Genomic DNA, 17,656 nt, shown 5'->3' on the forward strand with positions numbered 1-17,656 from the left:
CAATCTGAACGTGCATGACACACAAACACACTTTACCGCCTGCCTCCCAGACTGAATCTGCTCTTGCTAAATGACAAGGTATTTTGTGTCTGTTTCTGGGTGCGGGTCTGGGTTTGTCTACTTTATATGCATAAATAAATGAAAATATAATTCTGTTGTACTCTTGTATGAACAAGCACCCTCACATTTTCTTCGGGAAAATATAAATTCAGTTTAGTTTGTATTATCAGTTGCCTACCCTGCTTTTTCTTGGGCAATACATCATTGGGCAAATTCCAGTTAAACACAATTTTCAGTGCACTGAGCGAGAGAGATAAAGAGAAAGAAATGTGGGAATGAGGGATTGCATAGTAACAGACACACACACACACACACACACACACACTAAAACACATCATCCTAAGTTTCTGTTTGCCCTCCAGTTGAGTGTGTAAGACATATCGCTTGTGCCCTCAGAGGGGGCGTAGGATCCCAAAGACCACGATTAGGGGATGTTTGACAAACACGTCATGAATTCTGTCCTTGCTTTAAGTGCAGGACTTAAAAAAAATAAAAATAAAAAAATACCTAGAGGATTAAAAATCAAGAATATCAGTTCTGCTTTTTTTTTTTTAACACACACATGTATCCATATATACATTCACACTCAAATTCTGAAGCTGCAGTGCTTTTCACAAGATAAGGAGGTCGTTCACATGAACATTTTAGCAAAATTACATACACATCATTTTAAGCTGCTAAATGAGATGTGAGCAAGATGTGCAACTTCTACACAGAAAACCATCAACGGAGAAACCATGACAACTAAATATTGGTAGGAACTAGAACAAAGGAAACTGACCAAAAACAAATTAAAAGTCCATGAAAATGAATTTAAATGAAACATGTCTAATAATTTGTTACAGAGATGACGAGAGAGAGACAGAATTAATCTTGTTCTATTTACTATAGTAATTTAATGTTTTGGTAAATTTGTTGATTATTTCTTGGTTTAATATTTACTTATTCTATATTGCATTTTAATATGCACTTATTCTATTTTGCACTATTGAATATTGACTTAATTACTTAAGTAGTTGATTTTTCCTTTCCTTTTTTGTGTTTTTTGTGTTTTTTGCTCGTCTTGCTTTAATAATCAAATTAAATTAAGACTTTTTTAATTACTTTTAAAAACATTAATTTCATTTTATTTATAATACTTAAAAATAATTTATTCATTATAATTACAGTAATTTAGTCTTTCTGTAAATGTATTTATTATTATTTCTTAGTCTAACATACACTTACTAAATTTTTCACTATTGATTTGTTTTATCAATGTTAACTCAACTGTTGTATTGGCTGATTTTTACTTATTTTATTTTTAGTTTTAGTTTTACATTTTTTTTAGATGGACAGATGGAGGAAAGCAGAAAAGTGAGTCAAGGACAAGGAGAGAGAATGATTGATAGAAGATGGATGCAGAGAAAGAGGAGCGAAGAAAAACAAGAAGCTTTTGTGTTCCGCTATGAAATGGATTACGGCATTGATGTTCCTCAGATATTCAATTTCTCAGAGGCATTTTAATCCCACGGGAAACAACCCCAGCAATATCTTTCTCTCTCTGTGTGTTTGTGTCTTGTGTCTCTTCTGATGCATTTCTGTCTGTAGTTAGACTGAAGAACAAACAATGAGTTCACCAAGATGTACGGAACACCACATCATTGCCAAAAACCCAACAGAGGCCAAACACTTCCCTCACCTCCACTAACAAACCACACACTGGGTTTGGCTTCTGCTTAAACTGTCCTCACTTTTTCATTAAACCATGACAAGGTCAACACAGGTGCCAAGAGAAGCTGAAGAAGTCGTGTCATGGAGTTTACAGCTTAGTTTTAAAAGGGCCATCTTCACTTTTGTAGAAAGTCTCCCCTTACAGAGAGAGTCCACCCAAAAATTTGAGTTTATATATAGAACTTTAAAAAAAATCTTACTGAACCTGTCATTCACAATAAAGAAACCACAACTGGGCTTGTAATATAAAGATCAGCTGTTTCCTGTGATGTCTGTGACTATGTCAGAGTTTTGTGTGGTTGTCTTTGTGTGGTTGAGTCTCTTTCATACACGCGGCCCACTGAGTTTCTGTCTACACATTCATTGTCATCTCATCAGCAGTGAAAGGCTTTAATCTGAGAGCGGCTGTAACATGCTGTATCATGGCCCAGCTCTGCTTAATCTTAACATGATGTCATTAGACTCCCAGCATGCATCTGAATGGTCTATTACTACCAGGCTGCCCACTGTGATAATCTAACCCATGATGGCCTGCAGAGGAGGATTACACATAGACTGACACATTACTGCACAGCGGTTGGGGCTCTGAACGCCATCACCCAACCAACACCACACTGATGGGTGATGAACACCCTGAAAATATAATGCAAGTTGATCAGGAGTTCAGACCAATTATTATTAATGAAGTCTATGCATGGGACTACATGTTAACAATCATACCCAAAAAGAATTGCTTCAGATGGCCATTCTGAAGGAATGTCTTCTAAAATTCCAGACAGTTCACTAGGTAGGGATCACTTGCAATTGTAAGAAATTTAGTAAGGAATTTATGATTCCACAATTCCATTAACAAAGTTTTTGTATTAGTGAGCAAAAAAGAATGAACAGCATCTGGAAAATGGTAGACGTTTTGTTTAGCTCCTTTTAGTTACCGTTGCTAACTTGCAGGATCTTTACACAACATCCCATCAAAATTATTTGAAGATTTCTAAGAAGCATGTCTTTTTCTGTTGAGTAAAATTAAACATCATAAAAAATACTTAGTATTTTTTTAAGCAGTAGTTCCAGTTCTTGATTCCCAAACCTACTTGATTAGTCGTGATATTCAGACCTTTATAGTGTCAGTCAACAGTTGCTAGTTTCATGTAATTATATCACTTCAATGTAACCTTTGTCCTCTGAACAAAGTATGTGTGAAGCATGAACATGTCAATTTAATTCTTTCAAATTTTATGAAGGTTTATGCTGCTTTATCAATAAACAACTGCTTGTATAACTGCTGATAAATCTAATCAGCAGCCACGAAACTATCAAATGTGCCCAGGTGAATCAACAATGTAAAAAACTACAAAACCTGGATCTAACAGCTGTGATTTTTCCAGCGCAGCTGTAGCGGCTCTGCGCAGTTGGCTGGAAATAAGAAAATTACAAATTAAAGCAACAAGCAGCTTATTGGAAACGAGGCAGCTTTCAAACTGAGCCGATGTTGCTGGAGTATATCAATAACCACAAAATGCTCATCATTCATGAAGGTAATGAAAGATTAGACTAAACAGCCCAAGCACCTGGAGAACAGAACACACATTGATCACAATATGATTACACACAAACACACTTTTGCCAACCTCTCAAAAGGATCTAGTCCTAATCTCAGCCTCAGACAGCACAAACAAAACTGTTTACCAACCATCTGATGCAGATGCAGATGATCCAGCCCCAAAATCAGACACAAAAACAAAATGTACTGTGGTTGGTTTCTTAACATGTCAATCAGCTGATATGTGGACCAGACCTTATACAGTATATTTAAAGGTCTGACAATGCTAGACCAACCTAGCCCTTACATACACACACAGGCGTAATGTCCTGGGCTCCTGCTCCCAAATAATCTCAGAATCCATACATCACACCACAAATGTAACATTAGCACAGGCTTTAAAGAGAAAGGTATGTATTAGGTGATCCCTGACAAGGATCAATAACTGTCACATCTGCTGCTTAAGCTAAAGCCTAGAAAAGCCAGAAAGTCTCATCCACCAGCTTATATCAATACACACACTCCCCACCCACAGCCAGACCTGTGTGAGCTACATCTATTCAATACAAAGCAACAAACTGCAAGCTTGATATTCGCCAAATGTCAATAACTGAGAAAGAGAAATCAGATAAAGGTCATTGTTGTTGGTCGAATAGATCAAGACTGGAATTGTGTGTTTGTAAAGGGGATATGGGTACATTTTTATCAAGTTAAAACACATTTTCCTCTCCTGTCTTAAAGTGCAGAGATAACTGTCAGTGTAAGTGTCGCCTCTGGCTTGCTTGGTCGGGGACACTTAATATCCAGCGATATCGTCGACTTGATTGCACAGATATTATTTAAACTGAACTGAGCTGGATAATGACATCACAGAATACAATGATGAACTGCCTTTAACGGAGAATTGAGTGTTTAGCATAAAAAAATTAGCAGTGAACCTGCAGGACTACAAATTCTTCTTAGGCAAAGATTCTTCATAATGGCAATTCTTTTTCCATCTATTAGCAAGTCCCACTATAAGCAATCAATGAATAGCACTTTTGGGCAATTTTTGCCACTTCTGGTGTATGTGTGAAGTTTCATGAGTTTTCAAACATGTTTAAGCCCTCAAAAATACAAAGAAGAAGAAGAAATGGAGCAATTCCAATGGGGTCCCCACACCGCGGTGCTTGGGCCCTAATAACAAAACATTGTGCCAGATTTGTACAGATGTTCTTAAAATGTAAGTAATTTGCAGGCCTTTTCTTATCAACAAGTTGGTTTCCAGCTGGAGTTTCTCTTTAGTGATTCAGAATAGGACTTCTACTTCCATTAATCAACGTCTATTAAACTGCTGACAACTTGATTGCTATTTAGACCAATCAAAGATCTCTGGTGGAAACTGAAAACATGTATTCAAGCATAAAAACATTGATGTTGGCAGCTACATTCAGATTATTGATTAACAGTGTATTCTTACTTATAATGAATTGGAAAACAGAAATCAATGTGCTGGAAACATACATTTGAAGCTCAAACATTGAGAACAGATTCAGAAATGATGGAAAAGGGGAAAATGCTGTAAGAACAGGAATAGGTTTTCTGTAAAAGGGCTGTATATTTCCATAGAAAGCAACAGAGAGATGGACTTGGACTTGTCATGGTTAGGTGTGATGTACTGTAATGACTTTGAGGAGAGCCACTGGTAAAACGGATGTGTCAGCATTGCTCCCTTTCTTACAGTCTTTCTCTCCCACCCCATCCATCTCCCTCCTCTCCTTCCTCCCATGTGGATTTGCGATGCAATTTTGTTGAGTGATGCCATGTGGTTGGGTCACAGAACAGAAACACCCCTTTTTAGCCAAAGAGACAGATTCCCTCTATATGCTGGACTAATTTAAGCGAAGCTCAGTTCACACTGACCAGCTCCATCTGCCATAAAACTCTTGAGAGCAACCTGATAAGCTATAACTACTAATGTTAATAGATAACATCTATTAACTAATATCCATATTTCAAAATCCTCATGTGAAGAGGGGCAGACAGACAGACAGACAGACAGACAGACAGATAGATAGACAGATAGATAGATAGATAGATAGATAGATAGATAGATAGATAGATAGATAGATAGATAGATAGATAGATAGATAGATAGATAGATAGATAGATAGATAGATAGATAGATAGATAGATAGATAGATAGATAGATAGATAGATAGATAGATAGATAGATAGATCTGTGTCTCAGGGGGAAAGCTGCCCCTGATATACTCCAGTCCACTGAACAAAACCCCTCATCCACTCGCATAACATGGCTGGCCACCCCATAGATCTCCACTGGAAACCACTTCATTTTGACATCATACTCGAAAAATACATTTCAAATAGATCAGCATGCAGAGATGGATGGGGGGGGGGGGGCTGTAACCCTCCGGCAGGGTCATTTCACTGAACATGGGATTTAAAGAGACAGAGCTGTGGAAACAGCGGACACATGCCACATGCAGCATTTAGTTCATTAAAATAACTACAGCATGAACATGTTTCACCGATGTTTGACAAGCAGAAAGTATCTATTTGTCTTTATTTTGAACAGTGTCTATTGTTTTAACTTATTTGCGTGAAAAGTTTTGTTTGAAAAGTGACTTTCGGTATTTTTCATTAAAATGAATGTTATTTGGTTTGATGCTTTGTTTTATAATGCAAAGACACTCGTGCATTTTTAAGTGTCACATAAATGTCCAAATACTTTGTGGCCTGTGCACACACACATGCACACACACACATGCATATTCAGCTGAGCATGAACTGTCTACATCAAAACAAAGCTGGATTATCTATATTATTTATGAACAACTTTGGCTCAGAGGAACAGAAAATGAGAAAGAGAGGAATAAAAATAGCAAACAAGAAAACAAGAAAGAATTTTCCAGTTTGTCTCTAATCACACACACAGGCTGATGCGTGAGATGACAGTTTACACATCTTTTTGTGCTGTTATCTTAACATTAGCTGTTTCTCCAGAGAATTAAACAGATAAATGGATCCCCCTGAGCTTTTAGCACATCTAAAAATACATCAATATCATCCAACTCACAGAGAAAGAAAGAAAAAAATCTGACTCCCCATCTCGAGGGGCTGTCTCTAAAAGACAACACAAGGAAATTTACAGCAAGTGGGGGTCTTGGTAACTTAACGGTTAAATTTCTAAGCACAAATTTAAAGGTTCATTCCCAAGTAACTCATGACCCATGAACTAGACTTCTGAAAATCCTACTTCATCTCCACTGTAGCTGTCAACACACCATTTAACCCCTTGATTGCCATAGGGAGGACAGACACCGCAATCAGCACACTGTTTGTTCAAAGACTCTTCATCTTCTAAGGCACAATGGAAATTCTCATTAGAGTCATAATAAATTCATATTTCAGCCAAAGGAGAAGGAAACTACACAACTTAGCATTACAAAATTATGAACTGCAAAACATTTTGTTTTCTGGGATAAATATCCAATTTGTCATAGTTGGTTTCAACAGATACACACTATCTCTAAATTTCTCACTGGTTCCATCAACAGACTAATGATGAAAACCAACCCACACGATGCTGTGCAAGAAGACTTTGTTTGAATCTGATTACTAATGGATTATTTGGGTGCATGTAAATATACTGTAGCTATTAAAAACTGAAAAGGAAAATCTGCACTACTCAATATGTTGGCATTAAGAACAGAAGTCCCGCCTTTCTGTTAAACAAGTGAAGTGTAGGTGAAGTTATCGAATCTACCAATCTAACTAAGCCAAGCTAACCAGCCAAACCCCTGGTCTGAACCCATCAGCATGTGTATACTTGCAGTGTAATTTTGAATACCACACAATGAATCATCAAGGCTAGCTGGAAATGTGGTTAGGATTATAAAGATTAAACTGTTTTCCAGAAAACACAGTGTGACTCTTTTTCTCAGAGTCAGGGTAAATTTAACTTCACTGGGATGAAACGAACTGTCAAAACATTCGAATGCCACACAGCAAAGGTTTCTAAAATAAAAGCAACATGTTAAAGTCAGTGTAAAAAGTATGTAACATAAATATGCCCAAACAAATGTCTAAATTGACTTGGCTTTGACAGTTATGGCAAAAAAGCTCATTTTGGACCCTGTATATATCAGGTTATGGCATGTATATATAGATAGCAGCTTTGAGGGAATGTGACCTCCGTCTCTCTCTCTGTCTGTCTCTCTCTTCCTTCAAAGGATGTCACACAATAGCAAATCCATCAAAAATGTCTTCCTCTAAAGGTCACCTTGGTCCATCACATCCCTCTCTCTCTCTCTCTCTCTCCTCTGGGAGAGCTGTAAAGAAGGCTGAGAACTACATTACACTGCATGCATTACAATCTGAGTCAGTTATTTGTCATATTTAGTGGCTAGATAATTCAATAGGTCTCGCTACGGACTGGAGATTTACATCACGGCACTGTCCTGTAGTTCTCTGATTTCATAAGTATCGTATTCATCTGCGGCTCACATCCTGGGAGAGAGACCAGGGTCTTGTATAGACAAGCAGTTTTGTTACACCAATTACCAAAAACATCAGGATCCACCTAAAAGGAGACAATTACAGCCAAGGCAAATCTCTGATAAGTGCCCTTTTTCAGCCCTGATGAAAAGACCAGCATAGTTTGTCCTAGTTGCTAGTTTAAGCTGGTTCTGTCTGGTTGAGATGGATGGTCCCATCAAACCTTAGCAGTCTTGCTGGTTAAGCTAGTTCGAGTCTATTCTAAAAAAATAAAAAATAAAATAAAAAAAATTGTACACACCCTTGTTCCATCTCATCATTCCAAACCTGTGTGACTTTCTTCCTTTAAAATTAATTTTAATGTAAAAAGTACTAACTCATGAGAAGTCCACAAAACCAGTCTGAATGATTCGGTCAGGGATTAAGTTCATCTAGTTCTTGATCTCACCCTCAGGCCATCCAAAATGAATAAGTTTGTTTCTCAATCAGAACAGATTTGAAGAAATTTGGCATTACATCAATTACTCACCAGAGCTTCGAAAAAGAAAGTAATTTTATGGATAGAGGACTCAAAGTTAAAAACATCTTAATTTTGGATTTGTTTATTAGAAACACACATCTTTTCACTTCACAAGACATTAACTGATGGACTGGAGTCATGTGGATTACTTGGAGATTTTTTATCAGCTGTCTGGATTTGACGGAATCCATTCATTGCAGAGGATCTATTTAGGAGCAAGTGACGTATAAATTTCTCCAAATCTCTTGCGAACTCACCTACTGTATGCCTTGGATGGCTTGAGGATGAGTACATTTTTGGTTAAACTATTTCTTTAATTGTAATTGCATTTAAAAGAGCAGCCACAAGTAAGTCATGCAAGTTTGGAACAACATGAGTTGAGTAAATGAGGTCAGTTTTCAATTTTGGGCAGATTTATCCAGTAAACCAGCATCCAAAACACAACATATGCTTGCTAGCCATAAGAATCTTGTCAGCATCAAGAAGGAAACAACACATCAAGAGATGTTTTAATAAAACACTAGTACTTCTAAAGTCTAACAATCTGTTTTTCTTATTTTAAAGGACAGAAGAAGCAGCAGATTGGAAGAGAAGGGAATCTCAATATCAGTTCTCCCTTCCTCTTTCCCTGTATCATTTTTTTTCCTTCACTGCTGCAGTGTGCTGAGCGGTTTCTCAGCTCTGCATGATATCAAACACTATGTGGTGAGTTTCAGGCTCCAGAGGGCAGATTACAGCTTAATGCCTTCAACATCTACTGCATCAGCACTATAAACACTTCACTCAGTGTCTATGTGTGTGTGCGTATGAGTCTAGGAATACCCATTCTCAATTCATCCTGCTATGGATTGGAGGATAAGTGCACAAATCTATTGTGAAAGCATGAGTGTGACCCCAACAAACATTTAAAATCAATGCATGCGAATCAATACGCATTTATAACAAATCAGTACAAAATGCAATGCTCTCTTTATGCTACACACACGCACAGCTGTGACCTATAGCAAATGTGCTCAACTTAAATATTGAAATATACATGCACGAAATATTCTGCAGCCTTTGATGTTACCATGGGCCATTTTGCTTTTTAGCATCTGTTATTTGCCTCCAGCAGATGCACTAGCGGCCATCATCCAGTGTCCCGCACGGCTCAGGGACCTCATTAGTGCTTTCATGCTCGACTGTGTCCATGGCTTAAACATGACTAATGACAACTGCTATGACCACTGCCTACTCTACAGTCACAGCTAGGGGGTGCTACACGTCATCATCATCATGGTCAATGTGGTTTGAGACGCTACAAGTTACAGCCGGTGTTCTATTGTAATTTTATTACTGAGTTTAGAAGGGGAGGTTGGGTTAGTTGGCAAATAAATAAATAAACAAACATTCTTTTTTTGTTTTATATGATATTAAAACTTCATAATGATGCTAATAAAAAGGCTACATGTTACATCTACTTCTATTCTGACATGATTAGACTAAAGCGAAAACTAGTTCAGTTTTTCATTCATTATTCAAACTTAGTTCAGAAGGGGAAATTGGTTATTTGGTATGGCAAATACATAAATAAATACATTTGTTTTCATATTATAAAATTATTATAAATACAGGGCTAGCAACAGAGAAAATCTATTTATACAGTTTATATTTATACATATATGTACATATAAATATATTTTCATGATTCATATTTTCATGATTAATATCATTCATTTGTTTTTGTAAAAATCATTAAAAAATTTGTACAATTTTAATCCACATTTCATGCAGGCTGGACTCAAACCCAGATGTGCCACATGAGCACCGTGACTCAGTATGACCCTTGCTTTTTTTATTACATAATCCATTTATTAAGGATAACTATTTGTTAAACCTACAGTGACTGACCTCTAATTTTTAAAAGTATGTTTGCAGGTACTATTACAGTAATTCAATAAATGATTGGAACATATTAGACAATTCCCCAGCTGTTTTCTATTGCTTCAAAACATTTGAAAGACTTTACAAGATGACAGCCTTTACATTGGGTTAAACTCCATCCACTACACAAGGAGGGTGAGAGAGAGAAAAATGAAAACAAGAAGCACATCGAGACAAAGGTGAGATGAACTTGGCTAGCTTTCCTAAGATGATTCCTGATATGAGTCTGATAAGAACTGACAGGAGCCATCTTGACCTGATCTGTCACTGAATCCCTCTTGAAATGAGGTCAGGTAGAGATTATCGTTGTGTATTGTCACAACCTCCAGCTCTGGTGTTGGTCGCTCAGCTTGTTCGGGCTTTTAGCAGGGTGTGCCATAGTTCGCCGAGGATCCCCTCTCCGAATCACTAGGGGAATATCATCACTCACTTAAAAGTAAAACAGAACGCATGGGGACTGATAGAAGACAGCTGCATGCTTTTAGATGAGCTTTGCAATGTTCTACTAGATAAAACACGATCAACATAAACACACACTCACAAACATGACCAAAGGCCAAAACGTTTCTCTCACAGGGTTGGTGTCAAGTACATCTCAGATGAGTCAGAGCGAAAGATGATATGCAACCCAGCTGAATGTTCAACTCCAGTCTTAGAAATTCATACAAAGCTTTTAAGACTTTTCATATCAAAAATTTAAGCCACATCCCAAATGAAATTCATCCATCTAAGATTAATGCTGATCATCGACTATATCAGCAGGAGAGAAAAGAGTGGAAAAAGAGCGAGAAGACTCGGAAAAGCGAGTGGATCCATTAATGTCAAAGAAACCGCTAAAGAAAATCTCGAGTTTGTGTCCAGATTTCCCATCCAGGCAGCTGACACAGTCATTCAACTTTAATATACACAAAAACCAAAATCAGATTCCCGCAGTTTTATGCATGGGAGGACAAGTATGTCAGCTCCTGAGTGGAGAACCAGAGAAACATCTCTGCAGTATAAAAAAAAAAACTGCAGTATGTATAGTTGCTGAACATTTCCTATGGGGAAACTCTTGACTCTGAAACAATTACTTTCAATTAAATCTCCTTGTTTCCATATGGATGAGAAGTTAGGGATAGGGTTTTGATCGGCATCACTTAGACACGTTACAGCTTGCTATTTAAACACAGTGGCATTAATGTGTCTGATTGAAGGGGATCAATGATGCATTACTCTGATTGAATGCATCTGGACATGTTGTGCGTGTTTATGAGAATAATAACTACATCACATTAATGTACAGTCCCTAACGTTTGATTTTCACCTCTATTAATCTTCTAAATGGAGGACACTTTCTGATCATTAGGGAATACCGACCGGGATTAGCTCGTGCATCATACGCAAAGGGATGATGGGTAAAAATACATTCAGTCTGCAGTGCTGAGCATAGTAGAGCGGTGATAGAAAAATGTAATGAAACAAAAAGAAGTCAAGGTCCTCTGTGCGTGTGAAATCACTAGAGCTTTACCACCCACTGAGGTTTCATCTTTTCAACTCAAAAATCAAAAGTGAAAACTCAACCTTCATGGAACAGTTGTGGATAAGATGATACTCCACCCTGACACACACACACACACACACCAGCAGTGGCTGCAGAAAGCTCATAATCACTAGTAAATCTCTGTAACTATGCCACACGACCAAATCAGCTGGCAGCAGAAGAAGCAGTCTGGAAAACTGTTATGGAATCTTGGGTCATGGAAAATGATTAAGTCCAAAGACCTGTGGGAGTGTCACATATGTGCAGGAGAGGGTCAGTGACAGACAGTGAGATGAACAAACGAGTTTCATGCATAAGAAGCTCTTCAGAGAGAGAGAAAAAAAAACACGTGTAAAAAATCGGCAGATTTTTAGGCAAGAGTCCTTTATAGTTAGTTCAGTTAACAGCACTTTGATTTACTGTAACATAATGTCGTGTATGAAACTTGCCTTGCCTGCTAACATAAGATGATGATGCATTAGAATCGCACAGTAACGACTTGCATTAAAGTTTGTCTTTGTTGGCTACCCAATGTCTTCATCACAGCTGTCATTCGTGCTGAAGAAAGAAGGGTTGAGCGGTTCACCTACCGGATATTTCTGTTTGCGGGGCTCCGTTCAGACTGAACCCCTTGCTGCTGTAGAACTGCCTGAGGTCCGAGCATGTCTTGGGTTTACTGTCCCCTAACACCAGCCCGGTAAGAGCGCACAGAAGCACCAGCACGACAAAACCCATCCTGGACAGAAGAAAGAAGCGTGATGTGTGAATCAAATCCAAGGGCGAAGAGCAGCGGATAAACGCGTCCACAGCAAAGCCTCCCGTTTCCAAAAGCGCACCGGGTCGCTCCCACGCGCAGTGTCTTATTCAGTGGCAACCACTTGAATTAACAAGGAGAGCGAGATCCAGTGAGAGATGACGGAGCGAAGAGGGAGGGAGGAATGACACGAACTCACGGGAGCGCACAGTCCAGAGACGCGTCTGTGCACTCGCGTTCGCGTTCGGTCTGTGAGGCGGAGCGGGGCGAGCGCGCGACCGAGCGAAGGCACCGTCTGCGGGGCATCGGGTTCGTCTATGGGTTCGTCTGCCGCGATCCTACACAGGATGTTACATCAAATCACCCCGCCGGCCAATGAACACGGGATTCCATTTCCCCAAAGGCTCTCCTGTATGACGGAATAAGGATCTCTGAGATTGCTTATTTAATTTAGTGAAACTCTGGTTTTGAGCTGACTTTGACATGTCTTTGAGCTGGATCTGTGTCTAGTCCTAAGGGGATACAGTACGGACTTTAAATTCAGCTTGGGATCAAACTTTGGAACCAATCCTAAAATTTTCTTATAGGATTTCAACAAGACATAAAAACTAGAGCTATGTTGAAGTGGACAAACGCACATGACCTCACAGCATCTGTAGAATAAATGTTAATCTGGCCTGATGTGTACTAGATAAGGACACAGATTTTAACATTTTACAGTTGTGTCTGGCTTGTAAAGAAAATAACTGTCTGTTCAAAAAAAAAATTTCAAATTGTTTATTGCATGCAACTTTATATAGTTGTATGCTATATAACTCGCTCCCATACTTGCTCACTTAACTCATTCATGATATCCGTAAATGGCGATTATCACACAACTCTGAAATCCAATGACGTCAAGGTTGTAATGTGAATAGTTATTAAGGCACATGTGATCTAAGTTGGGCTTTATGCTTTCTCCAATAGTAGGTAATACAGACCCTCGTATCTCCTAATAGTAAGACAATCTCTGGCTATACACGTGCATTTGTTGATGCTGTAATGCAATCCGCCCTTTTAGAGGAAATTTCTTACCCGCTCACCAAACATACATACTCCTAGAACAGATATTTGACAGGAGAGTGTGGAAAAGATGATTAGAAGTCAGTGCACCATTAGAATAATTTTGAAACTTATATTTCAAGGTTAAAAAAATGGACAGGATGAGGTCGGGTTAAGCACACTGAATTGTGGAACAAAGTGATTTGTTTTTTTAACTCTTCCTTTCTATTGCCACAAAAATGCCTCTAAATATGAGAGCTGGAAGATTATATTGAATTATTTATAAGGGAAATAACAGGTAAGGTCCCAGCCTCTCTACTTCTCTCTGCTAAGTTACATGTAATGCTCTGCCATACTTATTATAGTCCCAGACTGTCAAGCCCTCTGCGGACAGGCCAGATCTTGACATGCTTCAAAGATCCAGTAAATTTTTGAACAGACTGCAGCTCGCCTGCGACAATACACACAGACGTAGTTACTCCTTGACATCCACAGCATTTTCAGAGCCATGTCTGCATCCAGCAGTTTGACAAATATGACAGGAAACACTCCTCACACTGAGAGAAAATACCAGCCCCTGGGCCACGAACAAGAGCTGGTGGTATATTACAGAGATAATCTAGGAAATGTGCTGGTGAAAAGAGAATAAAGGAGAGCAATGAACAGGTTAGTGATAAACAGTGGCACACTTACATGGGTAAGAATTGAATACAGCCATTATACTTACATAACAACTGAATGGAGCTGCCAGGGACATTTGTGTGAGTGAATAGCGGGGTGTGGCCAGATAAAACTGTTTCAGAGAGGCACACAGCTAGTTATATGCATTGCCCTTTCTGGTCACACTTTATTTTAAGGTCCAATTCTCACTATTAACTAACCATTAACTATGACTTTTGCCTCAATTAACTCCTTATTTGCTGCTTATTATTAGTTTATAAGGTAGTTGTTAGGTTTAGGGTATTGGGTAGGATTATGGATGTCATGCAATATATGTACTTTATAAGCACTAATAAACAGCCAATATGTTAATAATAGGCATGCTAATAAGCAACTAGTTATTAGTGAGAATTGGACCCTATACTCAAGTGTTACCTAATTAAAAATTTAAGTGAACAAATTGGGTTTCTAAATATTTTATGCACATTAAATAAAACAATAATAATAATAAATAAAATAAAAATCAAAGAAAACACTTATCACATATTGATAAGCAGTTGAAATCAAGATATCATTTGCTACAAAAACAAAGAAAATCTAAAATTATCTTCTAGGAACATATAGAAACCCCAATGAGTCACAAAATGCTTAAATGATCCTTAAGATTCAACTCTGAACTCACAGTCAGTAGAGATCGGAATATCGGAGCTTCATAATACACTTAATACACAAAAAAAAAAAATTCAGACCTCTCCAAATCAATCGACCGATCAAAACTAAATTTTTCAATGGGTCTAACTGAATTTGTGTGAATTAGTGATCACATCTAAATGTTTCAATTAGAAACTGGTTACAAAAATTAGATGTAACCAGTCACTAAAAAATTGTTCTAGTTAGTTGGAGAGGTATATCCTCTTCCACAGTGTCAGAAATCAACTAAACCCAGCTGAATTTCATGGTGCAGTTATTACCAAAGGTCCATCAGATTTGCTGGTCTTGACCCATACGCTGGTCTCATGCTGAATAAGGTTGCCTAGTGGCATTTATGTTTGTTCAGCTTGAGTCGGGTCTTCTGGGAGCTGAAAAGCCACTGAATACAGTGGTTTGGGACCTGTATTCAGATCATGTCATGTGTCATGTGTCATGTGATCAAAGCCTTTTGGACAGAGCTGACTCATCCATGCCCACTCATCTGGCCAGTCATCATAACACGACATGTCTGTGATGTCACAAAAACACACAGTCACCCCCCCCCCCCCCAAAAAAAAACAACTCTCTGAGTATGATTCATCTTTAGCTATCTTTTGTGTGTGTGTGTTCACTACTGTGTGTATGCATGTTGGATGGATTAAATGCAGAGCAGAATTGTGAGTATGGGTTACCATACTTGGCTGTATGTCACCTTCACTCACTAAACCAGTGGAAGAGATGAAGTGCATCCTCCATTACAAAATTATAGTAAATTGATTCTTAACACATAATTTATTATTTATCAGTTACAATAACTTTTTTTTTCTAAAATAATTGCTGGAGTTTATTAACACCTACACTACTTGGAAATATTTGTTTTACACTTATTAAAGAGTGAATGTTTCCAAATATAAAAAGAGGTATAAAAATAAAAAATGAAAAAATATAAAAAGTGTTTTAGCAAACAAAAGCAAAAGTTCATTAAGACAAACTTCAAAACATTAGTGTGATGCAAGCTTGGTCTTGCATACATTTTTTTTTTTTAAATTAATGAGATGGAGATTACAACGGATGGATGGCCTGCCAGACAGACAGATGCTCAAAACTGCTGAAAATCAAGCTCAAATTTAAACAATTATATAATAATATTTGAATTTCCCTCTGAGAAGAGTGATGTGGGCTTGCTGATGTGGGGTAATGTGGTTGAGCCCCCGTAGAGCTGGAGTGGTAGTCGTGGCAGGTGGCGGAAGATCTGCTACAGGGTTGTGCTGCGATAATTACGCAAATAGGCTTCCCTGCCCATGTTTGCTCCAGACAGACGCATTCAAGTTTTATTGGATCTGACCATGAAATACCCTTCTGCCTAATGAAGAACAGGAGCTGTGTGTTTGGGGGGTGGGTGGAGGGATTAAGCTATAGTTTGTCCCCAGAATTTTGCTAAAGCTGATAAAATCTTCCTCCAGTAACATCCAAGGAATTTTTTCTTTTAGGGTATGTTAGGGTTAGTCTATATTCATTAGACTGTATTGGTGTGGTACAAAGGACATGCGGAATGATTTTAAATAAAGGAATTGATGGTTTTAGGCCCTCTTCTTAACACACACACACATTTGAGCCGAGTTCGAAGTGACAAAATGTAGTGTGACAGTTAAGAGGATGGTGATGTTAAAACAGTTAGCAAAGTATGAAAGCTGAGAAGTGTTCAGCAAAAAAGTGCGTTCATATATATTTAACAAAAGAGCTAAAAAGAGAAAGAGAGAGAGGGCCGGAATGTGTTGGTGTATCTCCAGGCATGCTGGCATGGAAAAGCCAAGTAATTACTGAGACAGAAACCACACTTCTGTCTCACACTCCTGAGAGTGTAGGACGTGCACACACGCACACACACACCACAAAACGAACAACTTTCAAAATGACTCACAGAACTAAAGCTCTGTAACATTTAAAGCCCTTTTAAAAAATGAGCTACAGTTTGTGCATGTTACAGATTTTACAGTCGTACACATATTTAGACACTTTTTTAGCCAAAAGGTCAAAATGATGGATGAAAATACAGTACAACAATACTGTATATTAAACCAAGCTGTATCTGCAAAACAAATACAAGAGTTCTCAGAGCTAACTTCAATGTTCTTGAACAATTTCCTTTTAAGCCTGGTTGTCTTTCAGTCATTTTGAACTGCAGAGGATTTTCTTTTTCCTGAAACTGCTAATTAATGTTTCACATTTGACAGCTTACAAAAGAAAAGCACTCGTTATTCTATATTAGTACCAAAAAAAAAAAAAAAGTGAGATTTTGAGGATGCTTTAGAAATGAATACATTTTCACATTGTAGTGTGGTCTTTGAAAACTGAATTAACTGAATTATATTTAGTCATGACACATATCATCCTAATAGATATTAGTAGATAACAGTATGATAGCAGTATGTGCCTGTTATGCGCTATTCACTTTTAGTGTTGCTAAAGATATTACTTTGTACAATCTTCATTCCTGCAAATAGAAAAGAATATTTACTCGCAATTGCTGTCATGAATCATGACGTTGCATTTTAGACCATACATGGAAATAGGAGAGAAATGTAGTGAATAAAATGATTGTGGCCAGAAGAATAGCACGAGAGCTTTATTATATCTGGTCTCTCTGTATCATTACACACAATTTCTGATGTAGCCTATTATCTTCCAAACATTAGTGTGAATGAGAACTTTGCGAAAATGCAAGAAAATTTGTGG

At 37.9% G+C, this 17,656-nt stretch overlaps 1 protein-coding gene across 1 annotated transcript in view; it reads right to left on the minus strand.

The window, feature by feature from the left end:
- The window catches only part of LOC132154571 (glypican-1-like), a 68,517-nt gene extending 55,666 nt beyond the window's left edge, over positions 1 to 12,851 (minus strand). Inside the window, exon 1 of the mRNA XM_059563180.1 lies at positions 12,366 to 12,851. Coding sequence (XP_059419163.1) covers positions 12,366 to 12,510 — 145 coding nt within the window. The 5' untranslated portion in view covers positions 12,511 to 12,851. The remainder of the gene's footprint in view (positions 1 to 12,365) is intronic.
- Between the last annotated feature and the right edge of the window lie 4,805 nt (positions 12,852 to 17,656).

The sequence above is a fragment of the Carassius carassius genome, chromosome 12 (assembly GCF_963082965.1).
Source record: "Carassius carassius chromosome 12, fCarCar2.1, whole genome shotgun sequence".
Taxonomy (NCBI): domain Eukaryota; kingdom Metazoa; phylum Chordata; class Actinopteri; order Cypriniformes; family Cyprinidae; genus Carassius; species Carassius carassius.